Genomic DNA, 22,607 nt, shown 5'->3' on the forward strand with positions numbered 1-22,607 from the left:
CAGTAAAATCCCATTTCATTGCAGAATGTGTCCAACCTGTTATCACCAGTTCCTGGTGGTGCCAACACAGTTAATAGACTTTCAGAAGGCTCAAAGTTTGGCAAAACAAGCTAACTTCTGCTGTTAATATCTTTTGGTGGCATATACTAAATACCTTTATAATGTTGCACTCATATTCTTTGGAAAAAAATATTATCTTCCGACACTAACATTTAGGGGGCTAATCATAATGGGCCTCAAGCTCAGCTGGAGAATCAGGATGCTACAATAGTAGTTTTTAATAGCAGTGGTGTATTTTGACAGGAAAGAGAATAATAAATTGCAGGGTTGCTTGAGCATTATTCAGTACTTCTATAATGGGGGGAAAAATAATTGATAAGTTTCTTTTTGGCAATAAGACTCCTAATGAATCAGACATCTTGACAGAAAGACACTTAGCAAAAATAAATGTAACTACAACACTTCATTAAAGTAAAAGTATCTTTACTATTAATATACAAATGGTGAAGAGTGACAAATAATCGATATACTTTAAGCCATACTTTCAATGTCTTTCATAAATACAAAACCAGCATCTGCGATATTACTTCTTTTTACAGTATAGAGATATATATATATACACAGCATTTCATAGGGACATAAGATTTTGAAACAATAAACAAACTAGTTCCAGTGGTAGCTAACTTATCAATACATAATTCAGGTGGTATATATCGCAAGTGGGCTGTTGACAACATGTGGAATAACAAAAACAATAGATGGTATGCTTTAGCTTATACTGTACACAGCATACAAATACATACCAAGTGCTCATTGTAGCAGGAAAGCTATTTAAAAATAAAAAACCTTTGTCTAAGTAGTTCAGAATTCTTAGTGAGAACTCTATACCACGAGCAACGAAATTATCTTCCGGGGGAAGAGGGGGGTCTGACTGCTTTATATATTTGTCACTGATACAGAGACTCTGAGGGTTTGTTTTCCCTTCCCCCAACCTGTATTTTAGGTTTGAAAATGTAGTCTGTTTACATGGTCGAGTTAAAGGATACAGCAGGGTTAATGTTCCACCTCCTCTGGTTTTCACAGCCTGCAGTACCCTGCCTTTTGGCAATGCCCTCCAGCAGTCTCTCTTGTTTCAGTAGTTCCCTATTTCCCTTGTCCCCTAATGAGAGAGGCTCCCAGTATCCTCCGAGCCCTCTCTTGGCTCACTTTTTGGCACCTGTTCTCTCTGGTGGCGGCTTTCCTGAACTCTGTTGGCACTGCATCTGGTCATTTCGCCCGCTCCTGATCTCACCTGTGACTTAAAAGCTGCCAATACAAATTTGGCAATAAATACCTATTTCATTTCTCTGGGCTAAAATTGGCCAATATTCAAGTTTGAAAGTCAAACATCATGAGGCTTACAATGCCTGTTAAGAGGAAAGACAGACTGGTGAACTGTGATTTCTCAGAACCTGATCCAAAGCCGAACTTGTAATAGAAAGGCTTCTTTTTGGCTTAGGTTCAAATAAAATGATACAAGAACACATTTAAATGTCCAGTGGAAATACTGAAGATCACTTAAAACTTAGGGAGTTGTTTCCCCCCACCACTACAGAACTGCTGTCAAGTGGACTGGGTACTCCAGGAAATGATATGGAAAAAATCTGAAAAAGGGGGAGATCCTTTTTAATAAAGTTTTATTAAACCATGGTAGGTTTGCATTGATCAGCACAAATATCTGAAATTAAACAAAGGGATTTAAGAAGAAATATTACTTCTTAGAATGTTTTGATCTTCACCTAAATAATTATCGAAATCACAATGAATTATTTAGAGGGATATTTCATTTATTTATGGTCATATAACAACGTATGGGATAAAACTGTGATCAGATATTTTTAACAACATTTCCTGATCAGTATGTACTCCTGATAGGAAAACCTCCTCTGTGCAAATTTTTAAGAGCCTGGCAGGATATTTAAGTTCCACTTATACCTAGAAGTCTCATCCACAAAAGTGACTGAATCAGCTGAGGACATGCAGAGCCCCACTGAGATGGATGGATGAAATTCAGGTCCCACCGAAGTCAATTTGTGTCTTAAAGCCCAGTGAGATCTGATTCCTGTCTTGCAGTGCTTTCAGCACCCCTTCATAAATAATTCATAATAAAGTCTTGAGCTTTTTCAATAAATGGCCTTTTTGGAGGTCCTTTAATCAGGAGTGAATGTCACCCAACAGACACAACAATTACTCTACAAAGATATTACTTCCTATGACAGCTTACACAGAGCTGGTGAGGCCACAAATGATGGTGGAACAAATATTCACTGCAGTTTTACTCCAGAGGTAAAATGGTGGGAAGATGCTCCATAGCATCTTTCAGATTTGAGAAAAGATCTTAATATTTAGGTCTAAGTACCTAAATAGAACTAAGGCAACTTTCTGTCTGACTCTTCAACTTGAAAAATTGGTCAAAACACCCCAACACACCCCCTATGTGCTCCATCTACTTGAATCTTTTTAGCAGTGATATAACCTACTATGACCCTCACTAGAATTGTGACCTCAATAGATCTTTGCAACTTTGTGTTTAAAATATTTATGTGACTTGAGAATACTATCTCCAGTGTACTTTAGATGAGTATTTGAGCATATCTGAGAAGAAAAGTATGCCATGGTAAAGCTTTCAAATATTTTAAACAGGCTTTGTAGACAAATTATTGAAGATTTTTCTTTAATAAAGTGGAGTGGCATGCTATCAAAAGGCACAAATACATTTCCATTATCCAGTCTAGGAAACAGAAAAATGGCATGATTATTATACTACAGTTTGATGAATGGCACTTAAATAAATAATCAATGTAATTACCATCATAAGAAGAAAGCCATTGTTTTTGATGAACATCAATGCAGAGGCTGAAGACAGCAGGTGGAATTTACTATACCAGGGACCGTTGTCAAGCAGCCTTTGTAGATGACTGTCATTGTGTAACTACGTTGTACATATCTATGAAGAGATAGAAAGTAGGCCCAATCCTGCAAGCTCTCCTGTGAAAGTACATCCATCCTCCTGCTCACATTGTCCCCACTGATATCAGTGGGGTGCCATATGAGAGGTGGGTTCAAACACACAAAATTTCTTGCAAGACTGAGGCCTAAATAAATTAATCTTTGTCACATTAGGCATTAGCATCACAGGAATAGTAAATATTGCTGAAACTACAAAAAAAAACCTTAGAAGTCTCAAAAAAACAAATAAACAAACAAAACCAGGAAAAACTCTCCAGAGTATATATGTATACCAAATTTTAAAACATTAATTAAAAATTTTGCAATTATTGTGGTAAATCAGAATGCAGGTCTACTAAAAAAAAATAATAAGAAGAAACTGAGTCATTTTACTTAATTTTACCCCTTATTTTTTGTGAAGAGAGATTGTCACTGCCACATTCCATATCATTAATAATTTCAATGGCTCCCTCCCACCCTCATCCCTGGAGTATGTTAGTGTAACAATTCAGATTACTTTTACAAATAGTTATATTTTGTCAACTCTTCTGACATTTCATACTAACACTTAAAATTACTTTTAGACAGTAAAAGTGACATTTATACAGATACCTGTTTTGTTTTTTTTTTCTTTTTAGTCTAGAATAGGAAAAGAAAATAAAGAAATGATGTTATTCCAGTTCTACACATATCTTACATATTACTATGCTCTGTCCCTCATTTGGAAATATTTGCAAATATCAGTGGTTTTAAGCATTCTTTTATTGTTATAGTTTGGCTTTCTCCTGCACAGCATAGAGTCAAAGCACAGAGATAACCTATTAATCCACAGACCAAAAGGTATGCTTGGAACAGTCCACCAGTAATTTAGAACTGTTTAATTCTCAGTCCTCACATAGCCCAGCTGACAAGAGACTTAACAGCAGGAAGAAAATAAATACTCCTGGAAATAGTTTTTGATTTGTAATCCAATATAGTGGGAAATGCTTTTGCTTCCAATATTGAAATAATCTTGCAGTCTATTTTACTTGTAAAGAGCAGCATAGGTGTATTAGTCACAAATGTACTGGCAAGACCTTTTAAATTCTCTAATCCCTTCACATTTTAATTAGAGGCCATATTAGGAAGAAAAAAACACCCAAAAAACCAAACCAGAAAAACAAATATATAGCTGTTAGGCCATGAAGGTTTTTTGGTTTTGTGTATGTCTCTGTAAGAAGAACTAAAAGTTGAAATGCATCTACAGTTGAGCCTAGACACTGTCAGCTCCTCCCACATTGTATAGGAATCTTGTGCAAATGATCATGCTGGCTTCAGAAAAAGCACCCTTTGCCTAGTGAAGCTTGACTTATGTGAATATGCATGGCACCACCTAACTTTGTGACGGCAGGTAGAAGAAGAAAGGATGTTTCCTACTTTAATCCTCATTCTGGTAAAAATACTGTGTGATGTGGGCTGCAGATGTACAAGCCACACCAACCACATTATTATCAACTGCTGGAATTTTCCAGGTCCCTTCCTTGCATTTTGATATAGAGAGAAAGCCCAGCTGCAAATACATACTTTGTAGAAAGAATATATACTCACAGATATATGAGACAACTGGTTGCTTAATTATAGGTTAGGGGGCAGTCCTGCTCACTATGTACTTAGAAACAGGACAGAAATTTAATAGACAAGTAGCTATTTGGTAGTACTGCCTGCTCAGTACATGGAAGCATCCCCGAAAGGTCACAAAGGAATGTCTTCAACTTTCCTTCTCTCAGAAGTAGTGCTTTAGCATTTAAAGAAACTTATTTGCAGCAGTTTAAAATTCTTCTCTTTTATGACTTACATCCCACATTACTATTTCTTCTTACACATTCTTTTCACTTTGGTACTGGTTTTGTGGGAACGTGGCCTATTCTCCTAGCCACACCAGTGGTATGCCTCTGTCCTCAACTACTTGGTTCATTGTAGGCATTTCCCAAAGTCAGGAAAAATTGTAAAAAGACCCATAAAATGACTTGGTTTTGAAAAAAAAAAAAAAAAAGAGAAAGATCTATGAATTAAATATATCCTCCTCAGCTCTTTCAAATGCACTAGGGCTTGGGTCAACAAGAAGGTTGACCTGCCATTTTCCTCAAATTTAAGGACATTCTCTTACATTTCACTTTCAGCTTTACTGCACAGAAGTCAACCACTTTGCCATGACTACAAAATGTCAGCTACGGGTTGATGACATTCTGTGGGAAATTGGGAACTGTAAGGACTTCAAATATGAGCAAAATTCAGATATAGCATGGAAAGGACATAATTTGCTGAGTAAAGCTACACTTAAACCTCAGGTATGACTTAGATGTGAAAAATCCACAAGGTACTTTGCAATTTACTCCTGACAAGTAGAATTTTTCAGTCTATTTTTCTATATGGTTTATCTACTTCTTCCAAAGCAAGACTTTGAAAAGTTTAATGGGTGTGGATTCACTATGTTGGAACGGAAAAAAAAATATAGTGACACCATTAAATCAATGCTAACAGATACGAATTAATTTTTCATCAAAGAAATCAGTCAAATTTCAGAGTGGTGCATGTTAACCAGAATAATAAAATAATTATAAATAATAACTATGATTATAATAACCAGAATAATAAAAATTATTATCTTAAGAAATGCTCAACAGGAAAAATGTATTTGGTCTAATACACAATGCTATCAATTAACAATTTAAAATTTTTCTTGTTTAGCCAAAGTCCTCCTTTCCATCTGTTCTTACTTTTTTTTTTTGTTAAGACAAAGGGTATGAAATCATAAAGGAACAAGTGTTACTTTAATAAGGCCAACTTTTAATATCTCATGTACTGATCTGGGGAGAAAATGTATTTATCTACTACACTAAAATGCAGTTTTATCCCATGACTAAATGGTTAGAACTAAAAGAATGAATAGTGTATATGTATAAATATGTTGGGACAAATAATTTGAGTTTGTGTTTATCATAAGTTTTCACTTGAAGCCAAGTTTATGATCAAAAAAGAGATTTCTTTTCACACTTTTGCTACATTTTAGTTCACACAGGACCTCCAAAACTTTAATACTGAAAACCTGAAGTGCTGAAAAACCCTGGAGCCTTTCAGAATCACACTCATGTAATTATGATGAGGCCAATATACTGCTATGAAATATTTAGCCAATTTTATTTAAATCTCTACACTGTGGTTATCAACTTTTTATTTTACCAAATAACCCAGGTGGAACTGCAGGTGGAGCTGGTTCTATGTTGAAGAGTGTCTTTTTTCTTGTTTGCTTCAAGTGATAAGCACAGCTGGAATGACTACTGAGTGTCTGCCAGTGCTAAATTCTTAAATGTTATACTGAGACTGGTTTGTGTTTTTTTTTTTTTTTTTTTTTTTTTTTTTGTTTTGTTTTTAAGGGTAACCTAAACTTGTTTAATCATAAATGGAAAAAAAAATACAGTAGTATATGGCACTTTATGTATGTAGCTTGCACTGTAAGAACTGGAGAGACCTGATGTGTTGTTTGTGGTCAGGGGTGCTTTGTAACTATTCTTCTAAATAGACACACTTTGTCATATAATAAATTACAGTTCTTGTTCTGAAGACTTTTCAAATTCATACCATGGGACTTGGTGTCAGCAAAACTACATACTAAAGCCATTAACAAAAAAATAGAAAGGAACTGTAGACAGAAACTGTTTCATCATATGTACACATGTACTAACTATTCCAAGCTTAAGTTTCCCAAGAAATTAAGATCAGCTGTAAAGTTTTGGTCACGGGGTTACTTCAATCCAAATGCATTATCCAGACAGCTGTAGTTTATCTTATTATGCTTTGCTATCATCTTCTTTTGACTGGATGATGTCATTAGCAACTTTGATTTCTATGGTTTCTGGATTTAAAGCTTCTTTCCCATTTTCCTCCTTTAGTGGCAGCTTCCTATCAGAAGAAAAGAGCAATCATGGTAACACATAAATAACACATAATCTCGAATTTAAGTCTACAACATATGCATTGCTTATAGAGTTCACAGTGTTTCTAAACCCATAATTTATTAAAAATAATGTAAAATTATTTTATTGTGAGCTCTGAGGTTCTTTGCTTTTAAAGAAATTAATATTAACTCTTTCAATTTCTATAAAGCCAGAAAAAGCTAAAAGGCACATGTTAAGAACATTGCTGCTGCTGCCCAAAACGAAGTTTCTTCAATAAGACAAAAGAAACAGTAGAATGCCAAAGAACTTGACCCAGAACGGTACAGAGGTATGTATGTGTTCCCCGGGATACTGGAAAACACTTACAGTCAAGCCTTTTGATGAATCCAGATCACACTCTTTTTATTTCTATTTCTGAATGTAAATTTAATTGTACATGAAAGAAGACATCTATCATTGCAGGTTATGCCAAGACACAGGTAAAGGAAAGAACTTCTTATAGCACAAAAGGTAATGGAAGTTATTTCATTATTTAGAAACTTTTGCAATTTATTTTTGCTAGATCACAAAATCTAGCTGTGTTAGTAACTTCTAGCTCTTTTAAGACATAGTGAAAACTCTGAAGGGTTTTACACTCCTTAATTCCAATGGCAAAAGGGTCTCTACCCTTACTTTACAGGGAAAATAATATACTGATTTAATTCAAAAAGGTCTTGAAAATCATTGATTCCCTACTGGCAGTAGTTAAGTGTCAAAAAATATAGCTGTCAGAAATATGTATGGTTTACTCAGATGTTCCTGTAACGATGTCTCCTGGGCATAATAGCTGTTAATTGTGACTCCAGTTGGGTTTGCTTTCTGTTTTTTAACCATGGAATAGTATAGGCATGCCTTTTTTATTCATAATAACTGCTAAATGTTTCAGTAAACTTCCACTGTGATTGCTTTGATGTCCCAATGAGCAATATACTGTTCAAAACCCGTCTGAGGAATCCCTTAGGAATGTCTTGTAATAACAGTGTTTAATAACAACAAATAAACCAAAGCAATACCCAAACTCCCAGTGTTAGGAAATTTAGGCTGTCTGAAACAAACTAAGAAAAATGCTATTTATCTAGAGGTTAAGCAATGAGCACAACCTATATTTGAGAGAAATCAAAGAGAAGACTAACTTGTTTATCACAGTAAAATATATGATATATATCAGCTCTCTGACTTTGAGCACAGAGGAAGGTCTCTAGTAATTGTCTGTTTCTCATGGCACACCCAAAGGAAAGACTTCAGCCTATAATGTGACACCTGAAAGGATGGAAACAGCAGAATCAACACAAATCTATTTTTAAAGAGGATAAAACACTGGGGCGGAGAAAGTGTGGCTCATGAGATGCATTTTAGGTAAGCAGGTACCTGTGTTAAAGGCCTGATAATGCAAAATGTTTAAACTTGTATTAAAAAAAGACCTAATTTAATCTAGTGTTACATAAGGGCACAGTAATTTCTCCAAAAATGGTGCTGAAAGGGATTAAATACTTAGGCAAAATAAAAACTGGGCAATTGACAGAATCTACTGTGTAGAAAATTTAATAAATTGATTTTGGAGTAGTGGATTAAGAGCATTTTACAAATAATTTCAAATTATTTGAAATAGGACGATTTGGTTGAACCCTGTTGAAAGATGCTAAATATTAATGAAATCCATGTTCATGCAGCGTGATAAAATTAGCCTTGCTTCCAATGCAAGGAAAAAAAAAAAAAAAAAAAAAAAAAAAAAAAAAGTAAAAGAACTAGAAATAACGACAATGTTTTACAAGTTTTCTTTATCAAACAGTCCATCCACTATTCTTTGACCTTATTGTCTTTAAAAATTTGTAGGTTTTTATTGATATAATGTGATGTTACCACTTCAGTTATCGTTAAGATATTATCCTTTTTGAGTGTGACATTTTTGTTATTTCAGAACTTTTGTCTCAATTTTTTTTTCAAATATTAATTCATATTTAAACTCTATTAAGATTAAATAATTTCCCTCAATTTTAAATGTTCTAATTACATCAGTTTTCCTAGACCTACCTTTTCTTTAGCTACATCTATTTGCAATAATTTTATATTTTTCATCTGGGCAGACTAATCTTTTCAAATCTTAAAGCATATTATAATAAAAGCTTTTTTTGAAAAAAAAAAAAAAACAAAAAACAAACAACTAGAGAACTTTAAAAGGTTCTTTTGCTTTTATCAGATTCTGGCTGTTACCAGTCATTAATAATATTGACTTCCTCTAGCACTCCATGTGGCCTAACTGCAATGGTGTGCTGATATTAGCCATACAAAACTTTAAGGAGAATATGCACTTTTCTGTTTTATAGGAAAATGACTCCTAGCTATTTTTATACTAGAATTCACCCACCTTCATTAATACTAAGAAAAACTCAACCAATACTAGAGACACAGTAATGTCAGACTTGGAATGTAATTACAGTACCACATTGCATGTGGTATTTTAGTCATATTACAGAAATGTGATATGAAATGCACAGCTTAAATTTATTTCCTGCCAGCATTATTAAATTTGTTGACTTGCAGGTGAAAATGCTTTGTGCTCATCTGTCATGCATGGATCCCAAATCTGGCTTTGACAAGAAAATTATGATTGTAAGAGGAACTAATATCGTTATTAATTATTTCCCACAAATGCTTAAATTGCATTTGAAGTTCTGAGTATAATTTGGTATTATTCAAAATAATTCAACTAATTATTAAAAATATTTAATCTAATTTAAACTAAAGACTCATCCTGTATACCTTTAAGATAGCCATATTTAGTCAGAATGAATCCCATCTTGTATGAACATTGCCTGTGTGGAATGTCCTTGAAACTTTTCCTTTCTGCAAACTAAGGTCTTCCCTCCAAGATCCCTGCTGGTCATCCTCACACTGCCCAGTTTGTGCCTTTCTGGCCGATAGCACCTGTTGACAATGTGTTTTTGTGTTATTCCTACTGAGAGACTCACTTCTACCTTATCTCATCCTCCTTTTCCTTTACTGGCATCTCACCCATACTTTATATTGCTTCTCTGTTTCATCAGTTATCACCTGGGTCTAAGCAGGTCTTTCCATGCTCCCTTAGTACCAGTGTCTCTTCAGATGTCCTGACTGCATGATGCTCTATTCAGTTTTGGTTTCCTAAGTGTCACTGCCCCAAATCTTTAGCTGACCTCTGTCCAGCTATACCTTGAACTGCTGCCTTTTGCTATTGGTTGTGGGAGAAGAAATTACTGAGAAGGAAACTGTCATCTCATTATTAATATCTCTTAGCAGTCCTGTTCTTCCAAGGACATAATACCCATCAAACTCCTCATCAGGTTTTTTTTTGTGTGTGTGTGTGCTACCAGTGACTGATTCTTTCCTCCTCCCCTAAGATAATAAAACATTTTTGATTTTAACTTTCTCATATTTCACTCCAGTTCTAATGACTGGGACAAACAGGAAGAACTGAACCTAATCTTTCTTGGTATCATGTCCCTTACTAGATGCATCTCATTTGTGTTTGCAAGATCTGGGGCTACAAATAGTCTTGAAGCATGAAAAACTGGCTCTGGTGCCTTAACACTGGTGCATCCAAGGCCCACTGAACTTGTAGAATGTTTACAACTACATTCACCTGACTCCTTAGATAACTGTGGGTTCTCTACAGTGCCCCTCATAAATTCTAATATGAAAAGGAAGCATATCAGTAGTCATTCAACAAATTCCATAATTATTGAATTAACACAAGTCTGAAGTCTTCGGGTACAGTTTCTTTAGTGTATAGCTTAATGTGCAGTTACTTATCAAAACCCAGCATTTACTACAAATGCCTATGACAGCCAATAAACCAGGATTTTTTTCTTATTAAAGGTTCTGGCTTTTGCAGTTCTTGATAATGGCAAGGAAGGCAATTTTGTTGTATTTTCAGAAAAAGACTGTTTTATAAGAATATCCTCTCCTTTTAAAAAACAACTGTGACTCCATCAAATAATTAACAGGTGAGATTCTATAGTTACTACAGAAGTGTCTTCTTAGCCCTGACAGGTTTAAGATCTCATGAAGCAGGAGATTTTCACAACACATAAAAAGCTTTGGGCTCAAACCAAAGAAACTTGGAGCTTTCTTTAACAATTTCAAACCATTCAACTTTTGAGGCTCAGAAATGAAACTTGAACAATAAGTTCATGTCCTTTAACAAAACCGGGTGGGCTCTCAACAGAAGGAATGGTACTGTCATCACTTTTGTTCAAATATTAGTTTATCTTCAAACTAATTTTTCAGGAAAAAAGAAAGGCATATCAGAAGCACTTATTGTAATAGTAAGCTTAGCAAATTACCAGCTTGATTGTGTCTTATCACAAACGTTACTTTATCCACCACAGAGGTTTTGAAAAGTGCTATTCAGGTACACACAACAGCCACTCTATCCAGATTAATTTGTTCCAGGGGCTGCAGCAACAAAACAGAGGAGAGGACCTGACCGCCCTCACCCAAGTTCCCTGAGCCCAAGGCTGGTCCCCATGACTCAGGAGGCAGTTGGAGCTTGCAAACCTGGGCAAGAATCACCACAGTTTCTGTGCTGAGAGCAGCTTACAGGAATGGGAAGGGGACATGAGGGAACCAAGTGAAGCAGCTGCCCTTCAGTGCTATTAATCCAATTACACCATGTGGACTTAAATACTGAGCTAAGCTCTCAGTTATGTGAATGAAAGCAGGAGGGGAGCACCCCATGAGGACCTGGGTTTCTGGAGGACAGGATAATTGTGCCCTACACACAGTGTGTTTGTGGGGATGTGTGTGTGACTCAATCTAAGGCCATTCCTGAGTGTCAGGAGCTTATTCCCACAGAATAGTGGTTAAAAAATTGCTGGGTAGGTATTAAAGATCAGCTGCACTAGACTAAAAAAATCCTTGTACTCCTGTTCAGCCACCACTGCAGGGTTAGGTGGGCTGGGGGGTGTGTGTGTGAGGTGACTGCAGGTGCCAGGGCTGAGAGAGAATGTGGCAGGGCTGTGACCTGCTTCTGCCAGATGTGGTTCCCCACAGGGCTTCGGAGTTAGCCAGGAGTGACAGGGGAGCATTAGGGGCAAGCTCTGGTGTAGCCTGAGAATCAGAGAGTGCAGGCAAAGCCTTCCCCTCACCCTCCAGTCTCTGAATGCTGTGGTAAGAGCTGAGGGCAGCAGCAGGGTGCAGGTTCATGTCCCACTGGGGCCAGGGCTGGGCATGGACTGCTGATGAGGCTGGAGCTGTTGTAGGGCTCCTGGTCCTCAGCAGGGGGACTAGTGGGCTGGGGAGAGCATGGCAGGGCTGACTGAGGCTACCCCTGCCCTGACACTACATCTGTTTTCACCAAGACTACAGGAGGAGACCTCGGGAGTCAGGGCAGCAGGAAGGGCAAGAAAATTTCCCTGGATACGCATTAATCTCCAAACAGGTGGTGGTGTAAAGATATGCTGCAAGACTGCTGCTATCGTGGTGTTGCCATCCAAGGGCTGGATAATGCCAGATGTGCTTGTACTCTGGGTCACAGGAAGAAAAGAAAAATGACTAGTGATAACCTCAGCTATTGTATGTCGGGTAGCATGGTTTAGACTGATTAGTGTAAAAAAAACCCAAAACAATCCCACACTTGCATACTGCATTGCTTCAATACATCATTCTGGTGATGCTGATCTCCCTCCCAGAGTGCAGGAAGCCCAGTCCATCATTGCAGCCAGGAGGAGGTTATGTGAAACTCCAAGGAATGTCAGGCTACTTACTCTGGTTCTGTGAGGGGAGTTGTCTCATTTGGCTCATTTACTGGGCTCCCGTCTTCATGATTGGTAATTCTTTCATCCTCTGTTCTCATTTCCACTATCGGCTCTTTTGATCCATCTTTCCTAAAAAATATTAAGAGTCTTAGTCTCATTACATCATATTAACCACATACATTGCACATAACTAATTACCAAGATCTTTTCTCTCAAAAGTCGGCAAAGGCAGAACTAATTACCAGTGACTAACACCACCGAGACACATTTAACAGCGTGTTCCCAATTCCTTGAAGTCTTCAAAGCATCCTGTATCCATGGTTACTTACCTAACTCCGCAAACATCATGGATTAGCATCTCAAAAGAGCATTTTGTTTATGACTAAATAATAAGAAAATGGCCTCTTCATGAGATGTAAACTTTCCTAATCTAGTATAATAAATATAGGACTTGATTCCTAGTTCTGCTTGAACTTTTCTAGCAGTGTAAAGAGCCTTTATGTTAGTACACACACTGCAGAAGTGTACATTAATTTCCTGAGATCGTGACAATTCCAGCTGCCAGAATGGTGTAAAGAGCCCTTGTGTGATAAGAATCTAGCCCCTTCTGCTTTCACTGGTAGAAGAAACTCTTTGTTTCTATGTCATATTTTGTCCATTTTAGGAACAAATGCTAATCTCTCACATCTAAGTAAATGAATAACCTTTGTGCTAATTGGACAATAAATTCTAAGGAAGTTGGAGCAGAGAGTATTATGCTTTTGTTGACAATCATAGAATTATAGAACAGTTTGGGTTGGAAGGGACCTTTAAAGGTTTAGTCCAACCCCCCCTGCAACAAGTAGTGACATCTTCAGCTAGATCAGGTTGCTCAGAGCCCTGTACAACCTGATCTTGAATGTTTCCAGGGATGGGACATCTACCTCTTCTCTGGACGACCTGTTCCAGTGATTCACCACCCTCACAGTAAAGAACTTCTTCCTGACATCTAATTTAAATCTACCCCCTTTCATTTTAAACCATTACCCCTTGTCCTATTGCAACAGGTCTTGCTAAAAAATCCTTCTCCATCTTTCTTAAAAGCTCCTTTTAAGTACTGAAGGGTACAGCAAGGTCTCCCCAGAGCCCTCTCTTCTCCACGCTGAACAACCCTAACTGTCTCACCTTTCTTCATAGGAGAGGTGTTCCAACTCTCTGATCATTTTTGTAGCCTTCCTTTGGACCTGTTTCAACAGGTCCATGTCTTCCCTGTGCTGCAGACAGCAGAGCCAGATGCAGGACTCCAGGTAGGGTCTCATGAGAGCAGAGCAGAGAGGTAGAATCACCTCCCTCGACCTGCTGGCCACACTCCTTTTGATGCAGCCCAGGATATGGTTGGCCTTCTGGGCTGCAACCACACATTGCCAGTTCACATCCAGCTTTTCATCCACCAGCACCCCCAAGCCCTTCTCTGCAGGGCTGCTTCTCAATAATATAGTGAAGATATGGAAATGGCTGCTCAGTGCTACAGAAGTATTAATATTAATACTAATTAACGTGCATACAATTTTACTCTCAAAAGGCAGATAAAGGAATACTGAAGATATTTGATATTTTCAAAATAATGAAATGTAAATATTACATTTAAATATTTCATCCCTATTCCTGTCATCACATTAGGAAATGTATCCTGGAGCTTTATTAGCCACAGTCTGGAAACACAGAGTAACTGAGTTACAGATAGCAATCACTTATACATTTAGCAGACTATTTTCTGGACCTGTGATGTTCTAGAGAGTCAGACTGCTATGTGCCATAACAAAGACCTAGTTAAATTCTTGCCTAATACATAGACTACATTTTCATATTGTTCCTGAGAAGCTAATTGTTTAACAGGCTGTTATAACTACAATAATCCATCTCTTTAGGAAGAACCTGGAAAACTTTACCATCCTCTGGTAAAGAGGATTAGGTAAATTAGGATCCTCAAGGAAAATCTTTGTAGGTTAAGAAAAGTACAGCACAGATAAATGTGTAGTCAAGAAAATACTAGGGAAGAATTAATTGATAGAAGTCTAAAATATTCTGGTTATTAAAAAAAACCCCAAACCTGCATATTTTTATTCACCTCTGCAAGTAAGATTCTACTTTAAGATAAACAAATGGATACAATGCTCATGTCTCTAGATGATGCAAATAAATGTCACAGCTACGTCATACTGTGAAAAGATTATGGATCGTAGTAGGACTGGTGGAGGGAGTTGTAAGTTCTACTTGCTGTCTGTACATCTACAGTCTTAGGGACAAAGATACATTATTGTATGACCAGAAGCATAAACAAGACGTTGTTAAAGAACAACAATCATATAGGATTGAGGAACTGATCTGTACAGAAAGTACACACTGCATAACAATTAAAAATTCCACAGAAGGGAAAGTGATTTGTAGGAAACAAATTATGTAAGTTCTGTTCCAGGTGGCTGTGTGTATGTTACATTTATTATCTATATTAATCAAATATGGAACATAATTAATGGCTATATATATCTCTTACAATCAAAATCTAAAAAAGAACCTTACCATAAACTCACTCAAAAATCCAGAATGTGAACTGACATATTTTAAACAGGGAAATGTCAGTGTCTTTTAGTGAATGACAGTTGGCATGAAATAAATTCAAAATTTGACTCTTCAAGCCTGTCTTGAAATTTTAGCCTCACAATTTATTTATTCAGAGAACAGTCTAAAATAAGAACAGTCCCAAATATTTTAAGATCTGGCTGACTGAAGATCATCCCAAGAAAAGAAATACAATTAAGTAAGATAGTTGTTCTTGCAAAAGAAGTGTCATGGACGAATTAGTATTAAGTGTCCAGCTTTATGCTTTCCTGGGACAGCACAGACTGGCATTTGGGTTTGAGATATTGATAGGAAGGTATAAACTGTTGTCAACTGACATTTGCAACTACTGCTCCCTAAGGTCTTCCTATTCAGGAGGGTCTGCACACCAATTCGTACTTGGTCATTTCTTGAGTGGAAAACTAAAGCATAAACTGAACTGTTGTGCTCAATAGGAAAGGACAGCTGAGTCAGAATAAGAAGGTTTGCATCTTGATTCTACTGACCCGGACATGCTGGCTCTGCACAATAGAAAAAATGCTGTTATTCCTTATTTAGCTGTCAGCTGTGAAGAATTAGGAAAGAGGTATTTTACGGCATAACTTCTGTTCAGAAACATTATTTGATGTAAATACTCTGGATCTTCCTCTGACTGGTTTTGTTCTGCAGAGGTGTTTCCAAAAGGCTTGAAAACTCAGACAAGAAATGTAATCGTTACATAGGAAAGACACCATCTCTGAATCCCAATAGTCAGAACTAAAACCAAAAAAGTCACTTAGATCTCCACTACTGACAGTGAAGAAGCCCAATACAGCTATGAATAATGAAGGCTGCAAAATCTGCTCTGCTCTGCAGGCATCTGGGGAAGGATGCAATCTGGGAAGCTGCAGGAGAATGAATTGCAAGGCCTGACTACCAGGAAAGCTACAGCACACAGGAACTGGACCAGTAAATGTTAAACCACAAAAAGACAGCATTCTCTCAAATATTATATTGTATGCATAAGAAGTCTATCAGATGACCATCTAAGGAACCTGAAGTTACACAAGTCCATAGGGCCTGATGAGCTGCATCTGTAGAACTTGAGGGAACTGGCAGATGAAGCGGCTAAGCCACTGTTCATCACATTTGAGAAGTCACAGTTGTCTGGCGAAGTTCCTGTTGACTGGAAAAGGAGAAACAATAACTCTCATTTTTAAAAAGGGAAACAAAAAGACTTGGGGAACCACAGGCCAGATAGTCTCACCTCTGTGTCCAGCAAGATCATGGAGGGGATTCTCCTGGAAACTATGCTAGGGCACAAGGAAAATAAGGAGGTGATTGGTGACAGCCAACATGGCTTCACTAAGGGCAAATCACGCCTGAAAAAAATTGGTGGCCTTCTACAATGGGGTTACTGTTACTGGTTAAAGGTAAAGCAACTGACGTCATCTACTTGGCCTTGTGCAAAGCATTTGACCCTGTCCCACACAACATCCTTGTCACTAAATTGGAAAGACATGAGTTTGATGGACGGACCACATGGTGGATAAGGAAATGTCTGGATGGTCGCACTCAAGGAGTTGCGGGCAACAGCAGTGATGAGAGGCATTCCTAAGGTGTTGGTATTGGGACCAGTGGTGTTTAACATCTTTGTTGGTTGTTGGTGACACAAACAGTGGCATTGAGTGCACCTTCAGCAAGTTTGCTGAGGACACCAAGCTATGTGGTGTGACTGACATGCTGGAGGGAAGGGATGCCATCCAGAGGGACCTTGACAAGCTTGAGAGGTGGGACCATGCAAACCTCATGAAGTTCTTGAAACAAGGCCAAGTGCAAGGTCCTGCACACGGGTTGGGTCAATCCCATGCACAAATACAGGCTGGGTGATGAGTGGATTGACAGCAGCCCTGTGGAGAAGGACCTGGGAGTTGTAATGGCTGGAAAACTGACTATGAGCCAGCAATGTGTACTTGCAGCCCAGAAATCCAATTGTATCCTGGGCTGCATCAAGACAAGTGTAGCCAGCAGGTCAAGGGAGGTGATCCTCCCCCTCTACTCTGCTCTGGTGAGACCCCACCTGCAGTGCTGTGTCCAGCATAAGAAGGATATGGACCTGCTCAAGTGGGTTCAGAGGAGACCATGAAGATGATCAGGGGGCTGGAGCACCTCCCTTATGAGGACAGGCTGAGAGAGTTGGGGTTGTTCAGCCTGGAGAAGAGAAGGCTCCAGGGGAGGCTTTATAGTGGCCTTCCAGTACTTAAAGGGGGCTACAGGAAAGATGGGGTTGCCTTATCAGGGAGTGCAGTGATAGGATGGGGGTAGTGGTTTTAAACTGAAAGAGGGTAGATTTAGATTAAATATAAGGAAGAAATTCTTTACTGTGAGGGTGGTGAGACACTGGCACAGGTTGCCCAGAGAAGCTGTGGCTGCCCCCTCCCTGGCAGTGTTCAAGGCCAGGTTGGACGGGGCTTTAAGCAACCTGGTCTAGTGTAAGGTGTCCCTGCCCATGGCAGGGGGGTTGGAGCTAGATGACATTGAAGGTTCCTTCCCACCCAAACCATTCTATGATAATGAAGAAATTACACATTTCTTTAATTAATAAAAAAAGTAACTGCCTAAAGGAGGGACCATAAATAATCCCCTCTCCAGTTTACCTTTTGCAAACCCTGTAAACGTCTTTAATGCACTATTATTTTATGTAATCTGTACTTGAACTGTTTTGCCAGAGATCTCACTATCCACTCTTAGCATTTGAGGGAACATATTTGCACATAAACGATCAGTTCATTCACATTTGTTTGATGAAGTAGCCACTACACAAGGGTATTTGTGAGAATCAGGATTGTTTATTCCCCATTTATGTTTAGCAGTCATTGACTGTTGTATGAAGAACAACCGTGCTCACCAGCATTTCACCCACATCCAACTAAGCAGTTCTGTGTTTTTAAAATCAACAATACTTTTTATTTCTAAAGTGTATGGTCAAGAAACAAGACCTTCCATGAAGTGCTATATCTGAGAAGAGAAACTGTCATGGATTTTCTAGAATACTTCACTCCCAGATTTACTGGCAATGCCACAACCATTGGGTTGGGTATTAGGAGTTCAAAGATGCCACAACCTTGGGTATTAGGAGTTCAAAGATGGAGTTGTAGAAATTGATTTATAAAGATCTGTTACCTGTTCCTCATGGACCAGAAATGTGTCTATAACTATTACCAAATTATGATTGATTTCCTCTGTGTCATGCTGCACAAAAAGGCCATCTTAAATGAGGTGTTGCAAATGCATTATTTGTGTCCATTTTTCTTTTAAGGTAACATTTGAACACAAACAATTCTATATATTTCAGAGGATCATTTTTCCAAGTAACAGAAACATTTTATAATTCCCTTTGCCACACCATAAAATGGCCACAAAGTTAATATAAGATGGGCAGCCAACTTTTTCTTTTAATGAAGTTTCCAATATGTGCAATTAATACTCACAAGTAAGCAGCCTTTCCTTCTTCCAGTTCTTTACTTTTTCCACTTGAACCACTCTTTTTCCCACAGATCCTCCTGGTGATGCACATTAGCAATCCACATTGTCGTACAAAGAAGCAGCTAACATCAGTCACAACCAGGATTAACAACAGGGCTGCCACTCCCAGGCCAATAACAGCACCAAGGCCAAGACCATTAAAAAGAGTGTCTTGAAGGAAAGAAAATTAAAATTTATTAATAAAGTTAATCCAAAAGAATAGCTTTTTATAAAGTTTTTAATATGTAGATCAGGAGGTTTAAGGATGTTTAGATATTAACCACTCAGAAGTAAATGGAACAGTTCCGAAGATTAAGCATGTATACAACCTGAATAAAAAAATAATGTAATCCATCTTTTCTATATAATATTTTCCCATTGCCAAATTTTCACAATGGTCACAGAGCATGTGACATTATTTAACAACAAACAACATCATTTTCTTAACATTCAGAGATTGAAAGTATAAGTATGCAACCTAAGAAAAACATTTAAATGTTGAACATAGTAATAGTTGAGATAAGTTGCCATTTTCCACATTTCAAATACAATTAATTAGCAGTGGTGCTAAGTAGAATTACTGAAAGGTTTAAGAGAGTGCCAAAATACTATTTATTCTTGTAAAGGTAATTTTTTAAATTAAAGTAGAATGAAAAAGTCTTTAAAGAAGTTAATTCAAGCTATTTAATATGCAAAGTTGCATACACTTAGTCTTAAATAAATTAGTATGAGGAAAACTGTGCATATTATTAAATAATTATAGGGTTAGGACCTCATTTTGTATAGTCTTGTACCTTGAAAATACATTCATACACTTCAAAATAAACATATTCCACACCTGATACTGCTTTCTGTATTTTTATTATGAAAGCTGAGGCTTAGCTAAGTTTACTTCATTACAAAGATCAGAAAAAATATTTTAATAGTTTTACTCAGTTGAGATTTCCATAACAGACAGGAATGCTACATATTTTTGAATAGCGTGATTCTCAGAAGAGCAAAACCTACTGTATTTGTGAACTCAGATGACCCTTAGAGAAGTTTGATCAATAAACTGTGGCAAAAAAAAAGCCACGTCAGTGATGGTTCATGCACCCAGATAATTCAAGAACGTGTCACTCTAGCTCAGAAACTGGCTAGTGACAGTGCCTTGTCTGGTGTCATGTCCTATGCAAACTCCACAGGGGAGTGGAACTGGGTGTTTTGCACGTTGGTGTTGCACATCAGCGTTGATTACCTAGTGTTACCATGCCTTGGAGTGATGCATGAGTCAGCAGTACAGTGGTAGATTTCCATTTGCAGCTGTATCTCTGCATGTTGCCAAAAGAAGAGCAAGATTTTTTTGACAGATTACTTGAATACTGTTGTAACAGACAACAAAACATAATATAACGTAATATGATATAAATGTTTTAATGGGGCTCCTACTATCCTCTTCCTCTTTCTTCCCTTCCACTTCCCTGATACACTGTGAACTGTTTTCAGATTAAGAATATAAATAAAGCTTTCATATTTCTGCTTAACTAACTTTAAAGAAAATATCTATTTACTCTTTCAAACATAACTTGATAATTATTTTCTTAAGGACTTCTAAATCAATACATACTAACAGAAATATATGGTTTGTTAATTTATGTGACAGAACTCTTAAATGGAAAAGTAAAAACTTTTTTCAAAAGAAGGGGAACATTTTGCTTATGCAATTGATTTCATTGTCTATTGTATGGGTTGTTTTATTACAGAACTGTTCTTCACAATGTTATTTTGCAATAAGCCAGAATTCAATGTATATAATTACATGGATGGACAGGCAGATAAACAGACAGATATTACTTCAAAATTATTTTCCTTTTTTTCAGAAAGACTTAAACCCCCCTTTATGAATAACAAAAATAATGGCATAGCAATGAAATGATGTATCATTTACGCACTACCCTGACAGCAATGTTGGAAGTCAACATTCCACATGACTTAATTTTCTTCTTTTTTTTTTTTTTTTTTTTTTAACATCAACATTCCCAGTTAAACATTATAATTACTCATACATCTTCCAAAACTTACTTTATCCATACATTCACCCATCTATTTGATGACTTCCTTTGTAAACTTCAGTCATTTGTGCTTACCCGTCTGAATTGTCAGGAAGATGTAAAGAGATTTTTAATGCAAGGTAATTGAAAAGCTTATATGTTTCAACAGATACCATATCAGTAAATTCTATAGAGTCCAGTTCTAGAGACCTTATTCAGCAAAGTTTTCCTCTCTATACCTTCTTAACCACTGAATAGAATGTGGGGGAGAAAAATCAGGATCTTTTAATCCATACTGTTGAAGAGATTCAGGGTTGTTTTGTTGCTGTTTTATTTTTAGGATTTTTTTTTTTTTTTTTTAATGCAGTGTTAAGAAGTCCTTATCATAGGGAGAAACATGTTTCAGAGACATAAAGAGCATTTTCAGTGTCACTGGAACATTGTAATGTGGCAAGCTTCCCACCCCGAAGGATTCAGTGACAGAAAAGCCTACACAGTATTTTTACTGACAAGTGAAGGTAATGTTTGTAGTAACAGTGTTGCTCCTTTGTACAATGATATTCATACTCATTTGTCATGGTTGTGGGGAAGAATTTGGTTTTTATTTTTAATCTTCTTGGTATTGGTGAGACATCTGAGACCTAACTATTTGACTGTTACATCTTTTTCTATCTCTTTATGATTGATAATTTCCTTTTCATTCAGAATTCTCCATCCTCACTACTTCCCTACTTAGCCCAAGACCAATTTTTCCTACTTGCAACCCATTTGTACATACAGGTTTCTGTTTCACAATAATTTTATTTCTGATTTCTTATGATTGCCAATACTTTTCCATTTCTCTCCTTTACCTCCCAAAGCATAAGGGCCACATCTTGCAGGTTGAGGAACATGGCTGTCATCCATTTTCTTGCCCCTCTTGGGTCTTAAAAGTATCTGTGTTATGGTTTATTTTTAATATTCATTTTTTTTAAAGTTCATCTTTGGCTTAATTCTGTTCTTTCTTAAGATACTGGTGTATCTGCTCCTGCAAAAGTCTGTTGTAAAACTAATGCAAATTACTATTACAGCAGACTTAGGCCTGTCCTGAGTGCTTTGAAAAATCATATCATAATATATTTATGGCATTAAAACAATGTGAAATATTGTCTTATTATGACATCAACAGAAGTACTAATTCTGTGACTGGAAGAAATGTTAATATAGTCTTTCAACCAACTTTGGAAATTACCTTTATTATCAAAATGTTTTGCCCTAAAGTAAATTTGGATTAGCTTTACTGTGACAATTCTTAAACAGTGTAAAAAAATACGTTATAAGCAGCAATGATTTATATTTTTTACAGTGTTCCTGTATACTAGTTTCAAAATACTAGTTCCACTTTGTGCTCTACAACAATAAAGACTTTATACATTATATATCTTTTTTTCTAGTTGAAAACACACTTATTCTAAATCATAAGAAATCAATGTTAATGTGAGGGAACTAGTTCTTACAATTTTGTGAAAAGTTTTATTGTAATCTAATCATAGTGTAGCCTTTAAAAATATTGTTTGAAAAAAAGAAATTGTAAGTGCCATAGTTCTGAATAAGTTTTAATTATAATTTGTCAAAAATATGCTAGAGTTAAACTAATATGCTTTTTTAATATAGAATGTGGCATAAATAATATAATACACTTTGCTATGATAATGAAGGGAAATGTCAACTTTAAACAAAGTCACTTCATTCATCCACTTCTTCAGATAAGTGCTTATCAATGCATACTTATGGAAATA

The 22,607-nt window shown here is 36.8% G+C and overlaps 1 protein-coding gene across 1 annotated transcript in view; it reads right to left on the minus strand.

Moving 5' to 3' along the window:
• Positions 1–836: 836 nt before the first annotated feature.
• Positions 837–22,607, minus strand: part of NCAM2 (neural cell adhesion molecule 2) — a 151,068-nt gene continuing 129,297 nt past the window's right edge. The window contains exons 15-17 of the mRNA XM_026846708.1: positions 18,766–18,970; positions 12,707–12,826; positions 837–6,927 (exon numbers count right to left, since the gene is read on the minus strand). Of these exons, the coding sequence (XP_026702509.1) occupies positions 6,816–6,927; positions 12,707–12,826; positions 18,766–18,970 (437 nt within the window). The 3' untranslated portion in view covers positions 837–6,815. The remainder of the gene's footprint in view (positions 6,928–12,706; positions 12,827–18,765; positions 18,971–22,607) is intronic.

The sequence above is a fragment of the Athene cunicularia genome, assembly GCF_003259725.1.
Source record: "Athene cunicularia isolate RWA chromosome 1 unlocalized genomic scaffold, athCun1 chr1_part1, whole genome shotgun sequence".
NCBI lineage: Eukaryota > Metazoa > Chordata > Aves > Strigiformes > Strigidae > Athene > Athene cunicularia.